Genomic DNA, 23,180 nt, shown 5'->3' on the forward strand with positions numbered 1-23,180 from the left:
AACGTTAGTGGAGGCTAGTTCCCAACATGCCTGTAAATTTGCTTGTAATGTAATTTGATTGAATTGCTATTTTTCATGTTGTGAAATAATTTTATGCAAAATATTTTTTGGGACATTGGAGAATGTCATTGCAGCCTTTATTGTCATCTGCAATTTGATGTTTGAAGCTTATGCTTAGCCTCTTCCTTTTTGGGATTTTGGAGTTTTGTTAAATTGATTATATTTGTTTACATTCAACATCAGGCAATCTTCACACAGTCTTCATTTTAATATATTAAAATACAAATTCCTGCTATTAATTTCATTTAGTTGGGTGACTTGTTTTAAAACAGAAGAACATCTACATATATCATCCCTCTTTGATATTTATAGATACTGTAGTCAAATATCTATTTTAATTAACACACATGCAACCATTACTAAGTGAGCTATTCCATTTTTACCTACCTTGTCATTTCCGGGTCATTAAATGCTAGTTAACAAAAAGGGACCAACTCCGAATAATAACAAGCAACTGACTAAAAATAAAAAAAACTTTTAATTCTTAATTCTTACTATGCCTAAGTGCCAAAACATGTGTAGAGACATTTTTCCCCATTATTACAATGCATAATTTTGGAGACCCTCTATAATTTTATTCTTGCTTTTTTTCTTTTATAATTGCATGCCCAGTACATTGTAGATTGCATATGAAACAAACGAGATCAGATGTAACCGTGAACTGTGTAGACTCCTGTCACATACTGTTAAAAGAACTTTTCTGTTTATTACATAAACCTGAATTACTAGGGTGTTGTACCCTGTTAGCCATTATGAATGTAGAGAAAAGCCAAGCAAAATGACCCCTTTTATTGGCTAACTAAAAAGATTACAATATGCAAGCTTTCGAGGCAGCTCAGGCCCCCTCTTCATCTTGCCTGAATAAAATTCCCAAATCTCATAGTCTTGCCAAACTGTCATGGGAGACTGCTACTGTAATTCAGCACTTCTCTATTTCTTTTACATGTTGTAGGGAACAGCCTGGACACAGACAGGCAGACACCAATGGTTTACACCCAAGCACACGTTTCATATTTACAGTTCCAAAAGTACCACATACAACCCAGTGCTCCCGCACCTATCACCCTCAGTCCAGGCCTTTTCCTCAATACCTTGCTTCTGACCGCCTCCACTCCTCTCTTCCAGGCTTTGTCCTCTTCCACACGACTCTAGCTATCAAATGGAGGGAGGCGGACCATTTTAAACCCACCCAGACGTGCTCCAGGTGCCTTCCAATAATCTTCCGGCACTCCCAGGTGTGACGGAAGTGCCGGCTGTGCACCCAGAAGCACTCTGGGTGTCCCTGGACTTCTTCCCCCCAGGTGTGGGGAAGTGCTGAGGGCCAGGACTCCTCAGGCATCCGGATGCCCCCTAGCGGTGACCACTGGCCCCTATAGGGTTGAGCTTCCATGCTCTGTTCCCGTGGTCCCCATACCAACCGGGGCGGCTGCCCTTTCATGGTCTGGAGGAGGCATAATCCCTCCTTTGGTCCTTCCAGGCGTCCCGGCTGGGTAACACCCCCAGCCTCTCGCCACAGTATGTAACCTCAGGCAATTTGACATAGTACCAGAAGTGCAATTTACACATTTATTCATGCATTATAGGTAATATTCTCACAGTAGTAGAGTACAATTAGTGTGGGTAGACTAATACAGCCTTATAATAAACAGTTCAACTATCTTCGTCAGTTTCTGGTCTAGCAGGACCCTCTTCATTTATCGTAGTCAGTATCTGGTCTAGCATGGCCGCTGATGGCCTCTCTTTAGGATGAAAAATGGCAGAAATGCGACAGCATTGTCCAGCTGCATAGGGCAGCTTAGAGGGATGCAAAAGGGAGTATACCGGCTGCAGGTAACCTGGACATCACACACACTGCCTGTTCTTTGTGGCATTTTTAACCTACAGCTTGTCTCGGTTAGCATGTGCCAGCCCAACCAGCAGTGTGGTTATAGACATAGAACAGGTTTCAGTCATACCAGAAAACTGCAGCTTAGATTGGTGTGAAAATACATCTTGATGAAAATAGCTTCATCAGTGTTGAACAGAATCATTAAAATGGAGATTTTTAAAGCTATTAAAATGACTAAAAGAAATCGGGGACACAGCAATTTTTATTGATAATTATTTAATAATTGCTGTTGACAAATAGCAATTTTCACCTTGTCCTATAAATCAACATATAGTTGATTTGATTGATGTTTTAAATTATTTTGACTTCAAACTCCAGGAATATTGATGCTTATGTGTCAGTGGTGGTCTAGTGTGATGTTGGCAGTATAGTTTGGGCCCATGTCTTGCTGGAAGATAATTCTTCCCTAAAGTCTCTTGCTGAATGCAGCAGGATTTTCTCCGGAATTTCTCTGTATTACATTGTGTCCTTAACATACTTATTCAAATCTACTTTACCCAGTTCAAGATCTGGGTAGGTTGGAAATAGGCAGTGGATGTGGGGCCTATCCTGGCAGCTATATGCACAAGGTATTAAATATCCTTGGAAAACAATACTGGTCAGGGTGTCAGTCCATCACAGTTGTGTCTGGGTAGTGTAATTTCTTCACAAGTCTTTCAAGCCATGGACAATGAATTCCTAACCTAATTTTATTAATTAACTAAATTAATTCATTTATTATTTTAATTCTAAATTGAGAAGTTAGAATTTCATTAAGAATGGTAATGACAGTAGAGCATGTACAGTGTTATTTTAATGATTCATTTTTCTGGATAATGCTTCATTCATTGTAATTCGTTTACCAAATATGGCTAATGGCATTGAGCCCAGAATGATTAGTTTTCTTCTCCTCAGAGTATATGATCTTTTTTTCTTCCACTTGCCTTTTTTCGAGCTGTGGTTGAGTTATATTTGACATTTGTTTTATCCTTAATTCGCCCAGCGTTGTGAAGTACCTGTTCAATTGTCATCATATGGACAACTTCCTTCAGTGCAGCTTGGAGCACTGTGATTCTTTTAGAGTTAACATGCGCCTTGTAATGCCTTCAGTGCCTGGTTACTTTCTCATTAGATGTATAGTTAAAGAGAACAAGTTGTTCCAAGTATATACTTTTAATTTCTTTATAATGTACTTTAGTGTATTTGTAACCGTACCAATATTACCTATATCCATTTTCTGACTATTTCTTTTTTTTTTTCTTTTCAGTAAAATTATGCAGTTCCTCTGAGTGTTCCTTTCTGTTCATTATGTAGCACCCCTTTCGTGAATTTAGTGTAAACGTCTAATTGGGGAGAGTGATGTGGTGAATCGAGTGCGATTGTCAATGCAGTAGGGCTGTTCCATGTGATCGCCATAGCATTAGACGATTCCAGTGCGATCATCATTATTTTTCCAACTTGGTTAATTTAGCATGATCGTCAGAGCGGGAATTGCGAAGATCGTGTCTGTCTCTCTCTGCACAGGGAATGCACAGGAAGAGACTGAACACGTGCTGTGTGGCCCTGCGCATGCGCACTTCTCCAGAAGAGACACACACACGGACTGTGTGTGCCTGTGTGTGTGTGACTTGCGCACGCCTGTGTGTGTGCGTGACTCGTGCGCGCCTGTGTGTGTGTGTGTGTGTGTGTGGACACTGGACGCACACAAGGGTTTTATTAAAGAGGATGTTATATATATATATATATATATATATATATATATATATACACACAGTGCATCTGGAAAGTATTCACAGCGCATCACTTTTTCCACATTTTGTTATGTTACAGTCTTATTCCAAAATGGATTAAATTCATTTTTTTCCTCAGAATTCTACACACAACACCCCATAATGACAACGTGAAAAAGTTTACTTGAGGTTTTACAAATTTATTAAAAATAAAAACTGAGAAATCCATGTACATAAGTATTCACAGCCTTTGCTCAATACTTTGTCGATGCACCTTTGGCAGCAATTCCAGCCTCAAGTCTTTTTGAATATGATGCCACAAGCTTGGCACACCTATCCTTGGCCAGTTTGGCCCATTCCTCTTTGCAGCACCTCTCAAGCTCCATCAGGTTGGATGGGAAGCGTCAGTACATAGCCATTTTAAGATCTCTCCAGAGATGTTCAATCGGATTCAAGTCTGGGCCACTCAAGGACATTCACAGAGTTGTCCTGAAGCCACTCCTTTGATATCTTGGCTGTGTGCTTAGGGTCGTTGTCCTGCTGAAAGATGAACTGTCACCCCAGTCTGAGGTCAAGAGCGCTCTGGAGCAGGTTTTCATCCAGGATGTCTCTGTACGTTGCTGCAGTCATCTTTCCCTTTATCCTGACTAGTCTCCCAGTTCCTGCCGCTAAAAAACATCCCCTCAGCATGATCCTGCCACCACCATGCTTCACTGTAGGGATGTTATTGGCCTGGTGATGAGCAGTGCCTGGTTTCCTCCAAACGTGACTCCTGGCATTCACACCAAAGAGTTCAATCTTTGTCTCATCAGACCAGAGAATTTTGTTTCTCATGGTCTGAGAGACCTTCAGGTGCCTTTTGGGAAACTCCAAGCGGACTGCCATGTGCCTTTTACTAAGGAGTGGCTTCCCTCTGGCCATTCTACCATACAGGCCTGTTTGGTGGATTGCTGCAGAGATGGTTGTGTTTCTGGAAGGTTCTCCTCTCTCCATAGAGGACCTCTGGAGCTCTCACAGAGTGACCATCGGGTTCTTGGTCACCTCCCTGACTAAGGCCCTTCTCCCCCGATCGCTCAGTTTAGATGGCTGGCCAGCTCTAGGAAGAGTCCTGGTGGTTTCGAACTTCCTCCACTTACGGATGATGGAGGCCACTGTGCTCACTGGGACCTTCAAAACAGCAGAAATATTTCTGTAACCTTCCCCAGATTTGTGCCTTGAGACAATCCTGTCTCGGAGGTCTACAGACAATTCCTTTGACTTCATGCTTGGTTTGTGCTCTGACATGAACTGTCAACTGTGGGACCTTCTATAGACAGGTGTGTGCCTTTCCAAATCATGTCCAATCAACTGAATTTACCACAGGTGGACTCCAATTAAGCTGCAGAAACATCTCAAGGATGATCAGGGGAAACAGGATGCACCTGAGCTCAATTTGGAGCTTCATGGCAAAGGCTGTGAATACTTATGTAAATGTGCTTTCTCAATTTTTTTATTTTTAATAAATTTGCAAAAACCTCAAGTAAACTTTTTTCATGTTGTCGTTATGGGGTGTTGTGTGTAGAATTCTGAGGAAAAAAATGAATTTAATCCGTTTTGGAATAAGGCTGTAACATAACAAAATGTGGAAAAAGTGATGCGCTGTGAATACTTTCCGGATGCACTGTATGTATGTATATATATGTATATATATATGTATATATATATGTATGTATATATATATATATATATATATATACACACACACACAGTGGGATGCAAAAGTTTGGGCAACCTTGTTAATAGTCATTATTTTCCTGTATAAATCGTTGGTTGTTACGATAAAAAATGTCAGTTAAATATATCATATAGGAGACACACACAGTGATATTTGAGAAGTGAAATGAAGTTTATTGGATTTACAGAAAGTGTGCAATAATTGTTCAAACAAAATCAGGCAGGTGCATAAATTTGGGCCCAACAAAAAAGAAATGAAATCAGTATTTAGTCGATCCACCATTTGAAGAAATTACAGCCTCTAAACTCTTCCTGTAGGTTCCAATGAGAGTCTGGATTGTGGTTGAAGGTATTTTGGACCATTCCTCTTTACAAAACATCTCTAGTTCATTCAGGTTTGATGGCTTCCGAGCATGGACAGCTCTCTTTAACTCACACCACAGATTTTCAATTCTATTCAGGTCTGGGGACTGAGATGGCCATTCCAGAACGTTGTACTTGTTCCTCTGCATGAATGCCTTAGTGGATTTTGAGCAGTGTTTGGTCGTTGTCTTGTTGAAAGATCCAGCCCGGCAGCTTCAGCTTTGTCACTGATTCCTGGACATTGGTCTCCAGAATCTGCTGATACTGAGTGGAATCCATGCGTCCCTCAACTTTGACAAGATTCCCAGTCCCTGCACTGGCCACACAGCCCACAGCATGATGGAACCACCACCATATTTTACTGTAGGTAGCAGGTGTTTTCTTGGAATGCTGTGTTCTTTTTCCTCCATGCATAACGCCCTTGTTATGCCCAAATAACTCCATTTTAGTTTCATCAGTCCACAGCACCTTATTCCAAAATGAAGCTGGCTTGTCCAAATGTGCTTGAGCAGACCTCAAGCGGCTCTGTTTGTGCTTCCTCTGCATCACTCTCGCATACAGCATGTCCTTGTGTAAAGTGCGAATAGTTGAACGATGCACAGTGACTCCATCTGCTGCAAGATGATGTTTTAGGTCTTTGGTGCTGGTCTGTGGGTTGATGTTCTCACCATTCGTCGCTTCTGTCTATCTGAAATCTTTCTTGGTCTGCCACTTCGAGCCTTAACTTGAACTGAGCCTGTGGTCTTCCATTTCCTCAATATGTTCCTAACTGTGGAAACAGACAGCTTCAATCTCTGGGACAGCTTTCTGTATCCTTCCCTAAACCATGATGGTGAACAATCTTTGTCTTCTGGTCATTTGAGGGTTGTTTTGTGACCCCATGTTGCTACTCTTCAGAGAAAATTAAAGGAGGAGGAAACTTACAATTGACCCCTTAAATACTCGGATTCACCTGTGTATGTAGGTCAGGGGTCACTGAGCTTACCAAGCCAATTGGAGTTCCAATAATTAGTTCTAAAAGTTTTGGAATCAATAAAATGACAACGGTGCCCAAATTTATGCACCTGCCTGATTTTGTTTGAACAATTATTGCACACTTTCTGTAAATCCAATAAACTTCATTTCACTTCTCAAATATCACTGTGTGTGTCTCCTATATGATGTTGCATCCCACTGTGTGTGTATATATATATATATATATATATATATATATATATATATATATATATATATATATATATATATATATATATTTGCAGCTGGAGATCCACAAATGGAGAAAATAAATCACGTATCATAAAGTAGTTTTTATTCCTGAGCTTTCAACCCCTACCAGGTCTCTTCATCAGAATATAATGCTTAGACTTACAAGAATCAAAGGCAATATATAACAGTAAATTATGTGGATTAGAACACCATCATCAGACACTTGGACAAAAATCCAGCATATGCAAACTTAAGAAGAACTTATTCATAATAAACAAGACTTTAAACCCAATAACCCCCAAACACGGACTTAACCACCCCTCCCCACCAACCCCCGTAATTTATCGCTATATATTGCCTTTGATTCTTGTAAGTCTAAGCATTATCCTCTGATGACGACCCCTGGTAGGGGTCTAAAGCTCAGGAATAAAAACTACTTTATGATACGTGGTTCATTTTCTCCCTTTGTGGATCTCCACCTGCACATATGCAAACCGTATCACAGACCTTCTCTTCCATATATATATATATATATATATATATATATATATATATATATATATATATATATATATATATATATATAAAGCCCGCTTAAGCCTGAGCAGAGTTACAGGGGGCCAAAGATTTGCCCAGCAAGCAAAGGGTGCAAGGCAGGAACAGCCCCCTAAACAGGTACACAGTAATTCATTTTTGATTCTTTTATTTGTATTGCACCATTTTGTGAATACAGGCTTAGAGCACATGTACATACCCCATTGCTTTATCAACAAATTGCTAAACCATATGATACTTGCATATGTGAGCACACAAACCACATTAAACAAACAGTAAAGCAAATCATCGTAATACAAAGTTTATTGTGATTAGCATCATGATTGAGATGTGGCTAGTTGACAAAGGAGTAGGCGAAAACAAAAAAGTCCTGTCACCAGGAGATTTTATTGGACAAAATAAACCTTAAAGCGAGTATGGCTAGTTATAAAAAAAAAAAAGGTCAGGCCGTCTTAGAGTTTTATTGGCCTAGGTATTAACTGTTCAGCCATTCCAAAACTTACCGTGTCTCTGGTATTATTTATCATGGGCATGAAAAATGGAATGGCAATGTTGCAGTAGCCAAAGTGATATTAAAAATACAGAAAAACAATTATACAGTGAAGGATTTGTATGAGTGTTTTCATGAATGAGTGTTCCCTGCAATGAAAATGCTCCCTGTTGAAAGGTGCCTATTCAGGTGCTGTCAAGATAAATTGAACTAGACAAAGTGTATATATATATTGAATGGAATAAGCTGTGTGCAGTAAATATGTCAATGAGAAATATTTTAATAAAAAGCAAATGTATACCTTTATTTTTCTCCACCTGCAGTACTGTTACCGCAGGCATGACACCCACTTGCGCATTGATGGTTAGGAGATTTAACATGTGTCCCGCATGAGCAAACAAAACCCCAAGCTTTGCATTGGTGAATATAGTGAGCAGCTGTGGTTTTACCAGATTTTGCCAAGAGCTGCAGCTGTGGCTCCATCACCTATTAAACCCATATAAACTGAGTTAAACACTGGTTTAAAATGAAACTATTTTTTTCTGGTTGTTTTTTATGTTTGTGGTGAGATTTAACTGTCATAAGTAGAAAAAGAGAGAGGCTACTGCATTTTTCATTGTGTTTGTTCAGCCAAAAAAAAATGCAAAGAATATGTTTATAAAAAAGGTAAAATGGAGGGGAAAATCCAGACTGAATTGTGTTTTTATTCATTTTAGGAGGAGCCATTTAAAGCTAAACTGTCAGTGTTCAATAATTCTGTTCAGGAGTTGCACACAGACCCCTTCCAGTCAGAGGACCCTTTTAAAACGGATCCATTTAAAGGTGCAGATCCTTTCAAGGGCAGTAAGTATTCCTCCTGCTTGTTATAGTTATCAGTGTTACATCAAACAATTTCCTTATTGATTAGTTCACTCTTGCCCAATTACTGAGTTGTCATCCCCCTTTCTTATATCATTGTCTTTTATGGTTTTCCTTGTATTATTTGAGCCTGGCTGCTGAGATCAGACTGGCACATTGCAGGTTAAACAACATATAAATGCAAAGTGTCTTTCAGTCCCTGAGTTCTACTGTTGGAGTCCTGGCAGCTCAAGTTAATTTACTCAGGGCTACAAAAGGGAGAGCGTGATGAAACCTTAACTGGTAACATTCTGTTTAGCTGCTGGTATTAATATCCCATGGCAATAAATTAAGCAGCTTCAAAGTGGGTTTCGGTTAGTAAGTTTCAGTTTACTATTCAGTCTACTTTTTTGATTTTTTTTCAATTTGCCCTCATTTGTGATGGGTTGTTTCTTTCTGTCTTCATCTCCTGCTTTGTTTTCTTGTTTGTAATATTCTTTGATATTTGTTTAATAGATTGGGCATACCAAAGATATTAGGGCCAGACATATATTAGGGGTGTGCATATCTCTTAGAGGAGTTGCCCGGGTCATTTGGACACTGCATAGGAAGGGAAAGGAGATACTGTACTGTAATTCACTAGATAGGCCGTGAGAGTTTATGGGCGTGGAGAGGAAACCAAATTCAGCAAAGCTGCCGGATCTGAAGTGCGTTGCAAGAATTACAATTACGTCCAATAGTATAGAAAGGCCTACTTTTTTTTCTCGTATTAGAGTTATGCCTTGTCACCCCAGATGGCATTCATCTAGAAGAAATATAGTTTAGTTGTTTAGAAAGCAAAGTAAATCTCAAACACACTTGGCTTCATAGTTCTACTTAAAATATTTCTAATTCTTTTAATAGTTAATAGCAACTTGGGAAGATGACATTGTCCATTTCAATTGTAAGATGAAAATTGTCATAATCTAATCAAGTATCTAGATACTATACTAGGGATGTGGAGTCGAGGAGTCAGAGACAATTTTGGGTACCTGGAGTTGGGGTCGGAGTCGGCAAAATTGCACCAACTCTGACTCTTAATAAATATAAAATGTAATGGAAAAAAAAATACAGCAAGTTCAAATGTCCCATTTCACAAACATTTGTCATAATTAAGTACTTCTCTGATATAAGAATAAAGCCCAGTGCATAGTTGTGTTACTACTAGTGTGAAGTTCAGCTGAGCTATTATACAACCTGACATTTTGTAATCTGGATTATGGTACATTACAAAAAGTGTTCATTTTATTTCAGATATAATGTGTTTAACACGTTAAGAGTGTAAACAAGTGTAATGATGTAGGTGGAGGTGTGTGCTATGGCCTGATTTGTGTTCAGGGGTTCTTGTCTTTTGTTTAAACTGGCCAATATGGTAGAGAGTCGGCTTCCTAGCCTGTAGTTCTGTGGTTAAATGACGTGTATGTTGCCTTCCTTCAATCAACATGGAAAATACATTAGCATATTAAATACAGAGGAGTCGGAGTCAGAAATACTGGAAACTAAGGAGTCGGTGTCAAAGGATTTATCTACCGACTCCACAGCGCTGCTAGATACTATATATATTGTGGGAAGCAGCCCGGACACAGACTAGACGGACATCATTTTAATGTCCAACACACGTTTATTTACAAGCATTTAAAGTGCACAAACCCAGTGCCGCAGCGCCAGTCACCCCAACAGTCCAGGCCAGCACAACAGTATGCCTTTCCTGCAGACCGCCTCCTTCTCTCTCCTTCCAGACCTCATCCTCTTCCACCCGACTCCAGCCCTTAATTAACAGGAGGTGGCCTCTTTTATGTCCCCCCGGATGTGCTCCGGCAATCTTCCACCGACACGCCCCAGTGTGGCGGAAGTGCCGGCTATATCCCGGGAAGCATTCCGGGTGTCCCTGCTCCTCTTCCCTCCAGCACTTCCTGGTGTGGAGGAAGTGCTGAGGTCCAGGGCTCTCCAGGCATTGGGGCGCCCCCTGGCGGTGACCATGGGCCCCTACAGGGTTGAGCTTCAAAGCTCTGCACCCGTGGCACCCAAAGGAACCAGGCATGGTCTGGGGAAGGCGTAAGCCCTCCTCCGGTCTTCCTAGGTGTCCCGGCCGGGTCGCCACCCCAGCCATCTCCGACTATATATATATATATATATATATATATATATATATATATATATATATATATATATATATATATATATATATATATATAGGTACTATATGTTGTTTTGTTAAAGAATAAAAAACGTCTTTTTAAATAAAGTTTTCAGATGCCCGCACCCCTGCCAAATTCAATTGTTTTTTTTTTTGTAATGAACTTCTCATCTGTGCCTCTTAGAAAAATTAAAGTAGTGACAAACCAATGTCTTCTGGATTCTTCTGACTGCGTCTGGCTTCAAGAGAGGACACTTAATCAAATAGCCAAACAAAACATTAGGTTCTTGGTGATTTTGCTAGAAAAAAAAAGTCACATTCTGTATGTGGAAAAAAAAAATTCATCGATTTGTCAAAATGACAATATTACAGAGAGTGTACTTGCATGGGATCAAAGTTATGCATGAACATTGCAGCTCAAAATGAAAACTTTTTAAGTGATTGGGCAGTACTGGCATAAACTCGGTGCCATGTTGACCAATGTTGGAATGATTTCTTTATTTCTGTGTTTTACTAGCAAAACAACAACACTCAGTTCTGGCAAATATTCAAGTAAACTTAAAGTCTTTGTAGATGTCAAAATGTTCAATCAACAACAACATGTATTTATATAGTACATTTTCATACAGACAATATAGCTCAAAGTGCTTTACATGATGAAGAAAAATAATAATTCACTCCACAAAGACGTTATCAGTCTTGATTTTTATAAGTGACTGGAAGCTGCATTGTGTCAGTTGATAGCTGACTATTTGGCCACACTGAGCTTTTTTGTACGTTTTTTGGCCAATAACATTTTTTTTTTTTTTTTTGTCACATGGTGTCAGTTTTAGACCTGCTCATTCAATTGTGGGAAAAGCACTAAATGTTATGTATGCTCTGTGAATGTTCATTGACCCTGCCCACGTGGAAACAGTTGTCTTTGTTTCAGAGCAGCCATCGTATTCTCCACCACAATAGTGAAGGGGTAAATCAGTTTGTTCACTCTGACAATAAGACAAATCCTGGCAGCAATCATAGTTATTTGTTTGGGCCAGTTTTTATTAATGCTGGGCTTATTGCTGTTTTATTACTATTCTCTGTTTGTTTCTCTACAAGAGAGTGGGCATATTTATATTTTCTTGTGAGATATTCAAGATTAAGAAAACACAGGTGTGAACTTCCTGTATTTTAAAATTGGCAGGAACTGAGATTGCTTTTTTTTTCCTATAAACCAAACAAAAAAAAAAATCATTTAGCTGGCATGTATTATTTAATTGCAGATGACAGGTTTATTAAAGAGCTATTTTAATAGTTTGCAGAGCAGCAAGTGAAGAACTGTACTTTTGTTTTGTTCAGTTTAAATGATATTCACTTGTTTTTGTTGTTTTTAATAACGGCAGAGCACAGTAAAGGGTGTGTGCGCAGTGGTAAGATATCTTGTGGTTTTGGTTTCAAAGACAAGCCTCCACCCACACTGATCCGATCAAACTCATTTCGGGTTATTCCACCGCGTCCTGCTTACTTCGCTGCAGACAGCTGAACACGAGAAGGCTCTATGCTATGCCATGTGGCCTCTGCTGTTAGTTAAATACAAAAGCATTCGTTCTCATGTTTAGCAAAGAATAAAGAAATTAGTATAATGATACATTGAGCTTTCTTGCCTTGTTTTGTGATTGATTCTTACAATTCAATGAATGCCATCAAGCTAATTACACTTAACACTGAAACATTACTGTTAAATACAAGGAGTAAAGAAGCTAAAAAGAGAAATGCGACTGTTTGTCTCTCTTAATTGTTGTTTATCAAGATGACAACATGTGCATGATTAACTAACAGAAGGTTAAAAAAAATGGTTCATTTCTAGAACCAAGTTCAAAAGACAACATTTTTGACTTTTTACTTTAGTTTGGTGTGTTTTGTAGTATATTTAACAGAAAACACATAGCATTAGTGGTGTCCCCTAACAGAGTACCATGCATTTCACAATATGTGTTTATTTGATGTAAAACCTCACACAGTGGTTCACTTTTACAAATGAAATGTTGTGATGTATATATACATACAAAATAGTAGAAGCATGCAAAAGAGTGTTGAGGATAGAAAACACGAAGCACTTCTTTAAATAAAATGTTAAAGATCTCTGGAGCAAATTATGCAGGCATCTTAACAAATTTGATGCTTTACAGTTTTCAGTTAACACGATGATGAGGATCAAGTGTCTTTTAGATTACCATATGGGCACGATGCATGGAGTTTTCTGTTAGGTTTTGTTTAATGTATCTTGGTATACCAGCAGTGGACAGTTAGATATGCTGCTTTGCCTGACTTCCAAATGCATATGCATTGCGAATGTTCAGATGAAGAAACGCTGAAAATTGTGATATGTTCTGTGTGTATGTATGTATGTGTATATATATATATATCTATATATAGATAGATATAGATATATATATATATATATAGATATATATATATAGAGATATAGATATATATATATATATATATATATATATATATATAGATATATATAGATATAGATATAGATATATACAGGGTAGAATTCAAAAGTAATGAGCCTTTGTTCAAAAAGACTAATTTATTGAGCAAATCGGTACAACTAATTAATAGTCTTCAAAATAGGCACCTCCTGCATCAATATACTTTTGTAGGCGGCTTTTCCATGACTCGAAGGCGTCCACGTAGGCCTGTTGCGGGATGGTTGCAAGGGCTGCCTTGACATTTGCTTGGATGTCCTCGATCAAGTCGAAGCGTTTTCCTTTCAGCGTTGATTTTAAGCACGGAAACAAGAAGAAGTCAGAAGACGACATGTTCGGACTGTAGGGAGGCTGGGGACCACCGGAACGTTCACCCGGGCCAGGTAGGCGCTCACGATGAAGGCGGTGTGGCTGGGCGTTATCGTGGTGAAGCTTCCAGTTGTCGTTGATGTCCCTTCGCTTGCGCGCGACGCTTTTCAGCCTTTTCAGGTCTTCCAAGTAGTAAGTAGCATTCACAGTCTTTCCTTGCGGGACAAACTCGTAGTGGATGATCCCCTTCACTCCGAAGAACTTGATCGCGTACCGTTGCTCTAACAAACTTTCCATTCCGCCGTGTAACGCACTACCGCACAGGGGTTCCCGTCAAGGCCAATCCTACCGCTCCGTTGCGTTGTGAAGCCAACACCCACTGTCGCCGTCGCTGGCAAGTGGGTCGGCGAATGCGTTAGCGTCAGAACAAAATGAGGCTCATTACTTTTGAATCCTACCCTGTATAGATAGATATATATATATTTATATATATATTTATATATATATATATATATATATTGATATATATATATATTGATATATATATACACATATATATATATATATATATATATATATAGATATATATATATATATATATATATATATATATGTATGTATATATATATATATATATATATATATTGATATATATATAATCTCACAAACATTGTGGAGAATTTGTGCTGGATGGTGAGCCCAGTATTATTAACAACAAGTAACTACAGGCTACATAAAACCAATTAAGAGGGTCTTAACAGAAATTTTGCATTATGAAATGTCATGTTAAGTACTGACTGCTGTTCATTCTTTTTTAGTGGTTCTTTTTGTATTATGCACATCTTTAAGTCGATAAGGGTGAGGAGTTGAACTTTGGTGCATGTAGCCTGCTTTTTTCTAATCTTCTTCATCCTTATTTATTAAAGCCTACTTTTTTAATTTCTTCAGGCGATCCTTTCCAGAATGATCCTTTTGCAAAACCACAGGCAGCACCATCAGGTAACAAGTAAAAAAAAATGTGTTTTTCCATCTCTGAATAAATAAGATTACTAGCATGTGCTTTCTCTCCTTCTCTTTTTGACTCATTTTTTAAGGTGGGTATCAAAAGAGGATGCTACTGATCTGATAAAAGTGCATATTTTCTCAGTTGCCATACTATTTATTGAGCTCCTTTATCTGCATGCTTGGTTGCTTTGAAAAGGTGAAGGAAATAAACAAGAAGCCAACTTTTGCTAAAATGAATTCTACTCATATTTTGAATGTTGAGCAAAAATTCATAAATGCAGAACTTATTGGAATTATTATAGCCCAAACTTTATCCATTAATCTCCTGTACTGTTTTGTTCTAGTGAGTTTGGTGATGGTAACAAGCTGAGCAAAACTGATCTTCCGCTTCTCCTGTGGTATTTCCTCGAATGCTGTGGGAGATATAAAGTTTTAAGTATATCTCAGATCTCCTCTTTGTGAGCCATGTCAAATGCAATTACCACTTAAGAGGGTCGTGATTCTCGCCATGGACAGTAAACCTCACAGCCCTGTTGAAAAGGCTGTATTTCTTAGCTGTTATCCACCATCTCATTAAATTCCAACCTACTTGGTTGTGATCTTTTTTCATATTTGTGCCATTATAACGGTAATCATTTGGGAGACAGGTGTGTCTTTCCTTGTGTCAATTCTTTATTTTATGTTGAGGCAGATAATATACTTCATAGCAGTAGGTACAGAAATGCTGATGGAAATTGTTTGAAAGCATCAAACCTGTAATTTCATCAGTACAGCTTACAGTGGCATGCATATATTTTTGGCACCCTTGCTTAAAATGTCTGTTACTGTGAATAGTTAAGTGAGCAGAAGATGAACTGATCACCAAAAGGCATAAAGTTAAAGGTGACACATTTGTTTTCAGCATTTTATATAAGATTAGTGTATTGTTTTTGTTTTGTGCAGTTGTATACTGATAAAAGGGAAGGGGCACCATGAAATAGTTTTGGCACCTCAAAATATTTGAGGTCTCATATAACTTTTACCAAGGTGGTTTCAGACCTTCATTAGTGTGTCAGGAGTATGACGTGTTTGCAGTCATCATTAGGAAACCACAGGTGATGCAAATTACGAAACTGTATACAGTGGGTACAGAAAAGAATATATTCGAAATATTCCCATTTTTTTTTTGCTTTACAACCTTAAATGAAAACACACATGAAAAATATTTCTTCCCAGCTTTACTTACTCATTGCAACCTATAACATCCAAGTGAACGATATCACAGTTTAGAAAAGTTATAAAAAATCAAAAACAAGACCTACTGAGATTAATAAAGGATCACCCCCCGCCAATGCCAATGTCATTTTGTTGAACCCCCTTTTGCTTTAATGATAGCCTTGATTCTTCTCTATCAGCTTTGCACATCTAGATTGAGTAATATTTGCCCTCCACTCATCTTTACAGAACTGTTCAAGTTCAGTCAAAGTGGATGCTGAGTGTTGGTGGTCTGCTATCTTCAAATCTTTCCACAGATTTCCAGTGTGATTTAGGTCTGGGCTCTGACTGACCACACTAGGACATTCACTTTTTTCTTTTTCAGCCACTGTGTGGTCAGTTTTTCTGCGTGCTTTGGTTTGTTGTCGTGTTGAAAGATGAACATTCTGCCCATCTTTAACTTTCTGGCAGAGGGTAGCAGGTTTTCCTCAAGAATTTGATGGTATTTTGCTCCATCCATTTTTCCTTTTACCCTAATGAGAGCCCCAGGCCCTGTGGCAGAGAAACACCCCCACAACAGGATGACGCCCCCTCCATGCTTTACTGTAGGTATGGTGTGTTGTGGATGGTGAGCTGCATTGGATTTCCGCCAATTGTACCGTTTGGTATTGAGGCCAAATAGTTTGATTTTGGTCACATCTGACCATAAGACCTTTTTCCACTTGACATCAGAATTTTCAAGGTGCATTCTGGCAAAGCTCAATGTGGCCTTTCTTGAGAAGTGGCTTTTTCCTTGTGACCCTCCTGAACAAGCCACAATTGTGGAGCGCTGGTGAAATTGTTGTCACATGCACACAATGACCACCCTTTGCTGTAAAATCCTATAACTCCTTCAAAGTGGCCATTGACGTCTTGGTAGCCTGTCTTACCAGTTTCCTCCTTGGTCTTCCATCCAGTTTGGAGGGACGGCCGGATCCAGGGAGGGTCTTAGTAGTACGAAACACTTCTTTATTATGGACTTTTCGGTGCTCCTTGGGATTGATAAAGCCTTTGAGGTGTTTTTATATCCATCACCTGCCTTATGTCTGTCCACAACTCTGTCCCTGAGATCTTTTGAAAGTTGCTTGCCACCCATAGTCAGTTGTTTGCTGTCAGTTGCACTACTAAGCAAGGGAATCAATGCTCCAGGAACAGCTTCACTAATCAAAATGATTACAGTTGATCACAGGTGGAAAGAAGCCAGTAACCATGGTCAGAAATGGAAATGGTGGGAACTTACTCCTGATCGAGTTTAGGAGGGGGGTGATCCTTTATTAATATCAGTATTTCTTGTTTTTTACTTTTTAAAATTGTGAACTGTAGCTATGATGTCTTTCACTTGAATTTTATAGATTGCATTAAGTAAGTAACACTGGAAAAATATTGGTTTGTGTGTTTTCATTTAAGGCTGTAAAGCAATAACAATGGAAATATTTTGAAGGGGGATTCTTTTCTGTGCCCACTGTATATTCTGTGACTCCTCAAACCTTGTCCCAACAATCACCAGCCATGGGGTCCTCTAAGCAGCTGCCTAGCACTCTGAAAATTTAAAGAACTGATGCGCACAAAGTGGAAGAAGGCTATAAGAAGATAGCAAAGTGTTTCCTCAGTTTGTAATTGTAGATATTAAGAAATGACAGTTAAAAGGAACGGTGAAGGTCAAGTTGAGTTCTGGAAGACCAAGAAAACTTTCTGAAAGAACTGCTTGTTGGAATATCAAATAAACCCCCAACCCCACCGCGTTTCTGCAAAAGACCTTCAGAAAGATTTAGCAGGCTCTGGAATGGTGGTGCATCGTTCTACTGTGCCAGCGACACCTGAACAAATATGACCCTCATGGGAGAATCAGCAGAAGAAAACTTTTCCTACATCCTTGCCACAGAATTCAGCACCTGAAGTTTTCAAATGTACATCTGAGTAAGCTTGATGTATTTTGGAAAACTAGTCCTGCGGACTGATGAAGTCAAAATAGCAATTTTTGGGTACAATGTGCAAAAGTATGTTTGGAGAAAAAAAAAGGTGCCAAATTACAGGAAAAAGAACACGTCTGCAACTATTAAGCATTGGGTGGATCAATCATGCTTGTATTGCACTGTGTTGTATTGTGTTGTAGCCAGTGGCACAGGAACATGTCATTGGTAGAGGGAAGAATGGATTCAAATAATTACCAACCAAAACATCACACCATCTGTACAAAAAAGTTGTAGTTAAAAAAAAAAAAAAATGATGCGTCCTACATCAAGGTAATGATCTGAAACGCACCTCAAAATCTACAATCGAATACCCAAAGAGGCACAAAGCTGAGTGTTCTGCCTTGGCCCTTACAGTCCCCCGATCTAAACATCATTGAAAATCTGTGAATAGCTCTCAAAAGAGCAGTGCATGCAGGACGGTCCCAGAATCTTGGCAGAATTAGAAGCCTTTTGCAAGGACAAATAGGAAAAAATGCTTCAAGTATGAACCGAAAGCCTCTTAGCTGGCTATAAAACATGTTTATAAGCTGTGATACGTGCCAAAGGGGCTCTTACTAAGTACTGACCATGTCGGGTAACCACACATTTGCTTCAGGCGCTTTTAATTTTTTTTTAATATTTTGTACCTGTGAATGATGGAAATAAAAGCGTAATCTTACTTAAAATATTAAAGAAATATGTCATCTGTAACTTTATGCATTTTGGTGTCAGTTCATCTTCTGATCACATAAATATTCACAGTAACAAACATATTAAGCAAGGGTGCCCAAACATTTGCATAACATACTTGAGGGTTGACAACAAAGCTTTGCTAAACGTCTTTTTTTATTTTTTATTCTTAGTGATTTATGTAGAATCTTGAGAACATACTAATTGGATGAGCAGCTGTATTTTCTGCACACCTTTTTTGTTTCCTTTAACTTCAATATATTTGTGCCAGCAAGAAATAAGAGCATATATTCTGTTTTTGTACCAGCCTGAAACCTTTATTCACAGCCATTGCTTAAATAACACTGGACAACCAAGATTTTGCTTCTTCGTCACTTCTTGTGAGCTTCTTAAGGATTTTGGCCTGCTAATCAAAAAAAAAATAAATCAATTTAAATTTTCCATTATCATACCATTTTATTGCAGTTGGCTATTTTTGTGATTTCCTCTTTTGTTATAAGTACATTATGTGCAACATTATTAGGCAAGTTGTATTTTTGAGAATTCATTTTAATGTGGAACAAATACAGTGCTGTCATTTAACCCAAAATGTTAATAAACCAGAAAGTTTAACAATGGAAATGTGAGTGTGAATATTCTCAGGGGAATACATATATGTGCACAATTATTAGGCAACTATTAGTGTGCAGAAGTATTATGCAACTAAAGGAAAAACAAACATTTTCCTATCATACTTGTTTATTTTCATTTATTAAAGTGAGAATAATAAATAAACAACTCAAAATTTACAAATAAACATTTCTGACATTTCAGAAAAAAAATTAGTGACCAATAAGGCCGCCCTTCTTTTCAATAACAGTCGTAAGCCTTCCCATTCATGGAGTGTGTCAGTTTCTTGATCTGTTGGCGATCAACTTTTTGTGCAGCAGTATCCACAGCCTCCCAGACACTGTTCAGAGAGGTGTACTGTTTTCTTTCCCTGTAAATCTCCCATATAAGGAGTGCCCACAAGTTCACAATAGGGTTTAGGTCAGGTTCTTTCATCTTTAAGGCCTTTACTGGCTCGCCATGCAATGGAGTACTTCGATGCATGCGATGGAGCATTGTCCTGCATAAAAATCATGGTCTTCTTGAAAGATAGTCTTTTTCCTATACCACTGGTTGAAGAAAGTGTCTTCTAAAAACTGGCAATAGGTTTTTAGAGTTGATTTTGAGTCCATCTCCAACCCAAAAAGATCCAGCTAGCTCATCTTTAATAATACCAGCCCATACCAGTACGCCACCTCCACCTTGGTAGCGTCTGAGTCGAAGTGGAGCTCTGTGCCCATTACTGATCCAGCTGCAGGCCCATCCATCTGGTCCGTCAAGAGTCACTCTCATCTCATCAGTCCATAAAACCTTTAAAAAAAAAATCTGTCTTCAGATATTTCTTAGCCCAGTCTTAACGTTTCAACTCATGTGTCTTGTTCAGTGGTGGTCGAGTTTCAGCCTTCCTTACCCTTGGCCATGTCTGAGCATTGAACACGTTGTACTTCTGGGCACTCCAGGTAGGTTGCAGTTCTGGAATATGACAGCACTGGAGGATAATGGGTTACTGGTAGCTTCACGTTTGAGTCTTCTCAAATCTTTGGCAGTTGATTTGCTTCTTTTTTTTCTTAACACGTTTCTTATGACCCTGTTGACTGTTTGCAGCAAAACATTTGATGGTTCTGTGATCACGCCCCAATATCTTCAGAGTCAGAATCAGATTATGTTTATTGTCATTTTAACAAATACAACGAAATTAGATGCAGTCCAGTCCCTATGGTGTCAAAATATAAATAAGTATAATTGCAAAAGGATAGGAAAGGATAAGAAGAAATGAGGTAGGACACAAATATTCAACATAAGACCTTAAGCTATTTCAAGAGTGCTGCATCCTCCTGAAAGACTTTTTACAATTTTTGACTTTTCAGAGTCAGTTAAATCTCTTTTTTTGCCCATTTTGCCTGAAGAAAACAAGCTCCCTAATAATTATGCACACCTTGATGTAGGGTATTGGTCTCCTAAGGCTACACCTTCCCTCATTACACAAATACGCATTGCCTGATATGCTTAAATCCCTTGCCTGAAGAAAGGGCCTGAGTTGCCTCGAAAGCTTGCATATTGTAATCTTTTTAGTTAGCCAATAAAAGGGGTAATTTTGCTATAATTCTCACTACACCTTAGATTTGGAATATATGCATACAAATTATAATATGGTCAAAATACTCACTTGCCTAATAATTGTGCTCACAGTGTATTCATATATAGTGCAACTATAGCTGGAACATCTGTAGTAATGTGAAAGTAGTGGTGCTGCATCTTAGATATAACAAGTACTGCTGTTTCATTTGCCAATGGGACAGCTGTGCTAAAGAGGCTCATTACATTACAAGGAACGGGCCACTCCGTTAAGTGGGCAGAAAAGTGTCAGCCCAACAAATATATTTCTGCCTGCTCCTCCTATACAACTGGGACTGATGAAAAATTTTGTGAAAGCAATGAACAAGGAAGGTGAAATATTTCAGAATTTGAGACAGATGTCTCCACTAATAACTTACGCTAAGGTTATGTAAGGCATTTTTGTTGGTTTACAAATCAAACGTGTGATCAATAGCAAAAGCAGTTTGAACATCTGCTAGTTGGCCTAAGGAAATTGTAAGGATAATGTTAAGAATTTTCTTGGCAACTACTGAGTATCAAACTACATCTAGCTGGTTGGCACCATACTTTCAAGCATACAGAATCATGGAGTGCAGCATATTGATAGAGATTAATTTTTGCCTTCACACTTGGACTTCTCCTCTGCTAAAGTTGTTTCAGTTGTTGACAAACATGGTGAAAGGTTTTACCAGGACATAGCTGCAATGGAAAAGCAAGTGGAATTTATCAGTGCAGGCTTACTATTGTTAGATGATGAAACTAGAAACATCAGAACCTGAGTGTAAATGAAAGTTAGCGGTAAAACATTTTTAGCTCAGTTGAGCTAATGCTTTGTATATTCATCATTAATTCTCTATCCATTTTCATACTCCATTTATCCAGTGCTGGTTCGTGTGGCAGCTGAAGCCTATCCCCTTATTCATCAGGCAGAAATAAAACCTGGACAGGACACCAGTCAACTGCAGGGTGAACACTCACACACGGATACTAGGGCCAATTTTGCAACACCAATCCACCTAACCTCCAAGGAGAAGTTCCAAACTTCACGGGCTACAAACCCTGGTTTCCTTACTGGGAGGCGGTAGCACCACTGTGCCACCCACGTTACATTTACTTAAAGCGAAGTTGATGTTTCTCCAAATTTCTCCATGGCACTCTCAGTCTGAAGTTATATTTGTGTTTAAATTGAAGCTGTCTGTCATAATCACTCAAATTTACTCAGGGACTAAAACCTTTAAAAAAAAAAAATTGTTGTCCAATGTAACCTTATTGTCACTACCAAACCCTTTTGCCTGTATGGCTTCTCTAAAGTGTGCCAAAGAGATGGAAATACATATGTTAACCATATGTGAATGTTTAATATTTCCTTCTCCTCCACAATACCACACAAGGCCGTTTTAAAGGACCTGATGCACAAGCACCAGAACATACTGTACATTATTCTGTGGCACTGCAATAACAAGTGGGGCATTTCAGATTAACCACAAAATAAGTTTCAGACATTTCCTGTTAATTTCAAGTGAAGCATAGAAAGTGTTATCAGGTTTTTTTGGGCAACCCCTGAACAATGTTTATTTTATTCTGTTAAGCTTTTTTATTTAAAAAAAACATTATAACTACACATTCAGACTAGGATGTGTTATAACGGTTACTGCTTTAGACACAGAAATAATGTATAATAAAATAAAATCCTGGATGGTTTTCCCAGATTTTCTCTTATCACTCTTAATTTAATAGCCGCTCATGATGAGAATTTATTTGTCTTTGCTGCTTCCATATGGGCACTTCTCAGTAAACTGAATGCAAAAGTGAGCGAAGACAAGGTTGTCTTATTGTTGTTGTTTTTTTTTTTTTTCCCATTTCTTTTATTAGTAATGCTGGTAATACTTATTGTTGGCATTTCAAAATGAAGACTATTAATTCCAAAAAGAATTTTGTTAGTAACTTTAAGGGCCTTTTGAAACATGAAACTGTCTCTTTAAGCTGATCAGTGAATCAAAACCTTAGCCTAAGCTCCAATCCTGGAATGAGCCAGTTATCTGCCAAAACAAATGGGCAATCGGTGTATGCCCACAAAAAAAGAAAAATCACCATGTGTTATTCTTTAATAATGTACATTGCTTCTTGCCTGACATTGTAATAAGAAGATTTTGGAAGTTAACTGTAGTATCTGACAGAATAAAGTGAATAAATACATTTTAAGCTTGGTGAAGGAAACAGCGTGCAAAAAGAACAAAAATAAATACAGACCGGGGTCTTGAGTTAAGCTGGCTTCAATTTATGACAGTAGGGAGCATGAATCTCAAAATTTTTCCTTTCCTCTGAATTTAAGT

At 38.4% G+C, this 23,180-nt stretch overlaps 1 protein-coding gene across 13 annotated transcripts in view; it reads left to right on the forward strand.

Annotated features, from left to right (window-relative positions):
- Positions 1–23,180, forward strand: part of eps15l1a (epidermal growth factor receptor pathway substrate 15-like 1a) — a 280,134-nt gene that overhangs the window by 155,157 nt on the left and 101,797 nt on the right. For 11 of the 13 annotated variants that reach the window (XR_005635392.1, XM_039767016.1, XM_039767020.1 and 8 more), the window contains 2 exons: positions 8,701–8,827; positions 14,732–14,782. Coding sequence is in view for 12 of the 13 variants with exons in the window: in XM_039767016.1 (XP_039622950.1) it covers positions 8,701–8,827; positions 14,732–14,782 (178 nt within the window). In the remaining variant the exon portion in view is untranslated. The remainder of the gene's footprint in view (positions 1–8,700; positions 8,828–14,731; positions 14,783–23,180) is intronic. The other 2 variants (XM_039767022.1, XM_039767029.1) reach the window with 1 other exon arrangement.

Source organism: Polypterus senegalus, chromosome 10 (assembly GCF_016835505.1).
Source record: "Polypterus senegalus isolate Bchr_013 chromosome 10, ASM1683550v1, whole genome shotgun sequence".
Lineage (NCBI taxonomy): Eukaryota > Metazoa > Chordata > Cladistia > Polypteriformes > Polypteridae > Polypterus > Polypterus senegalus.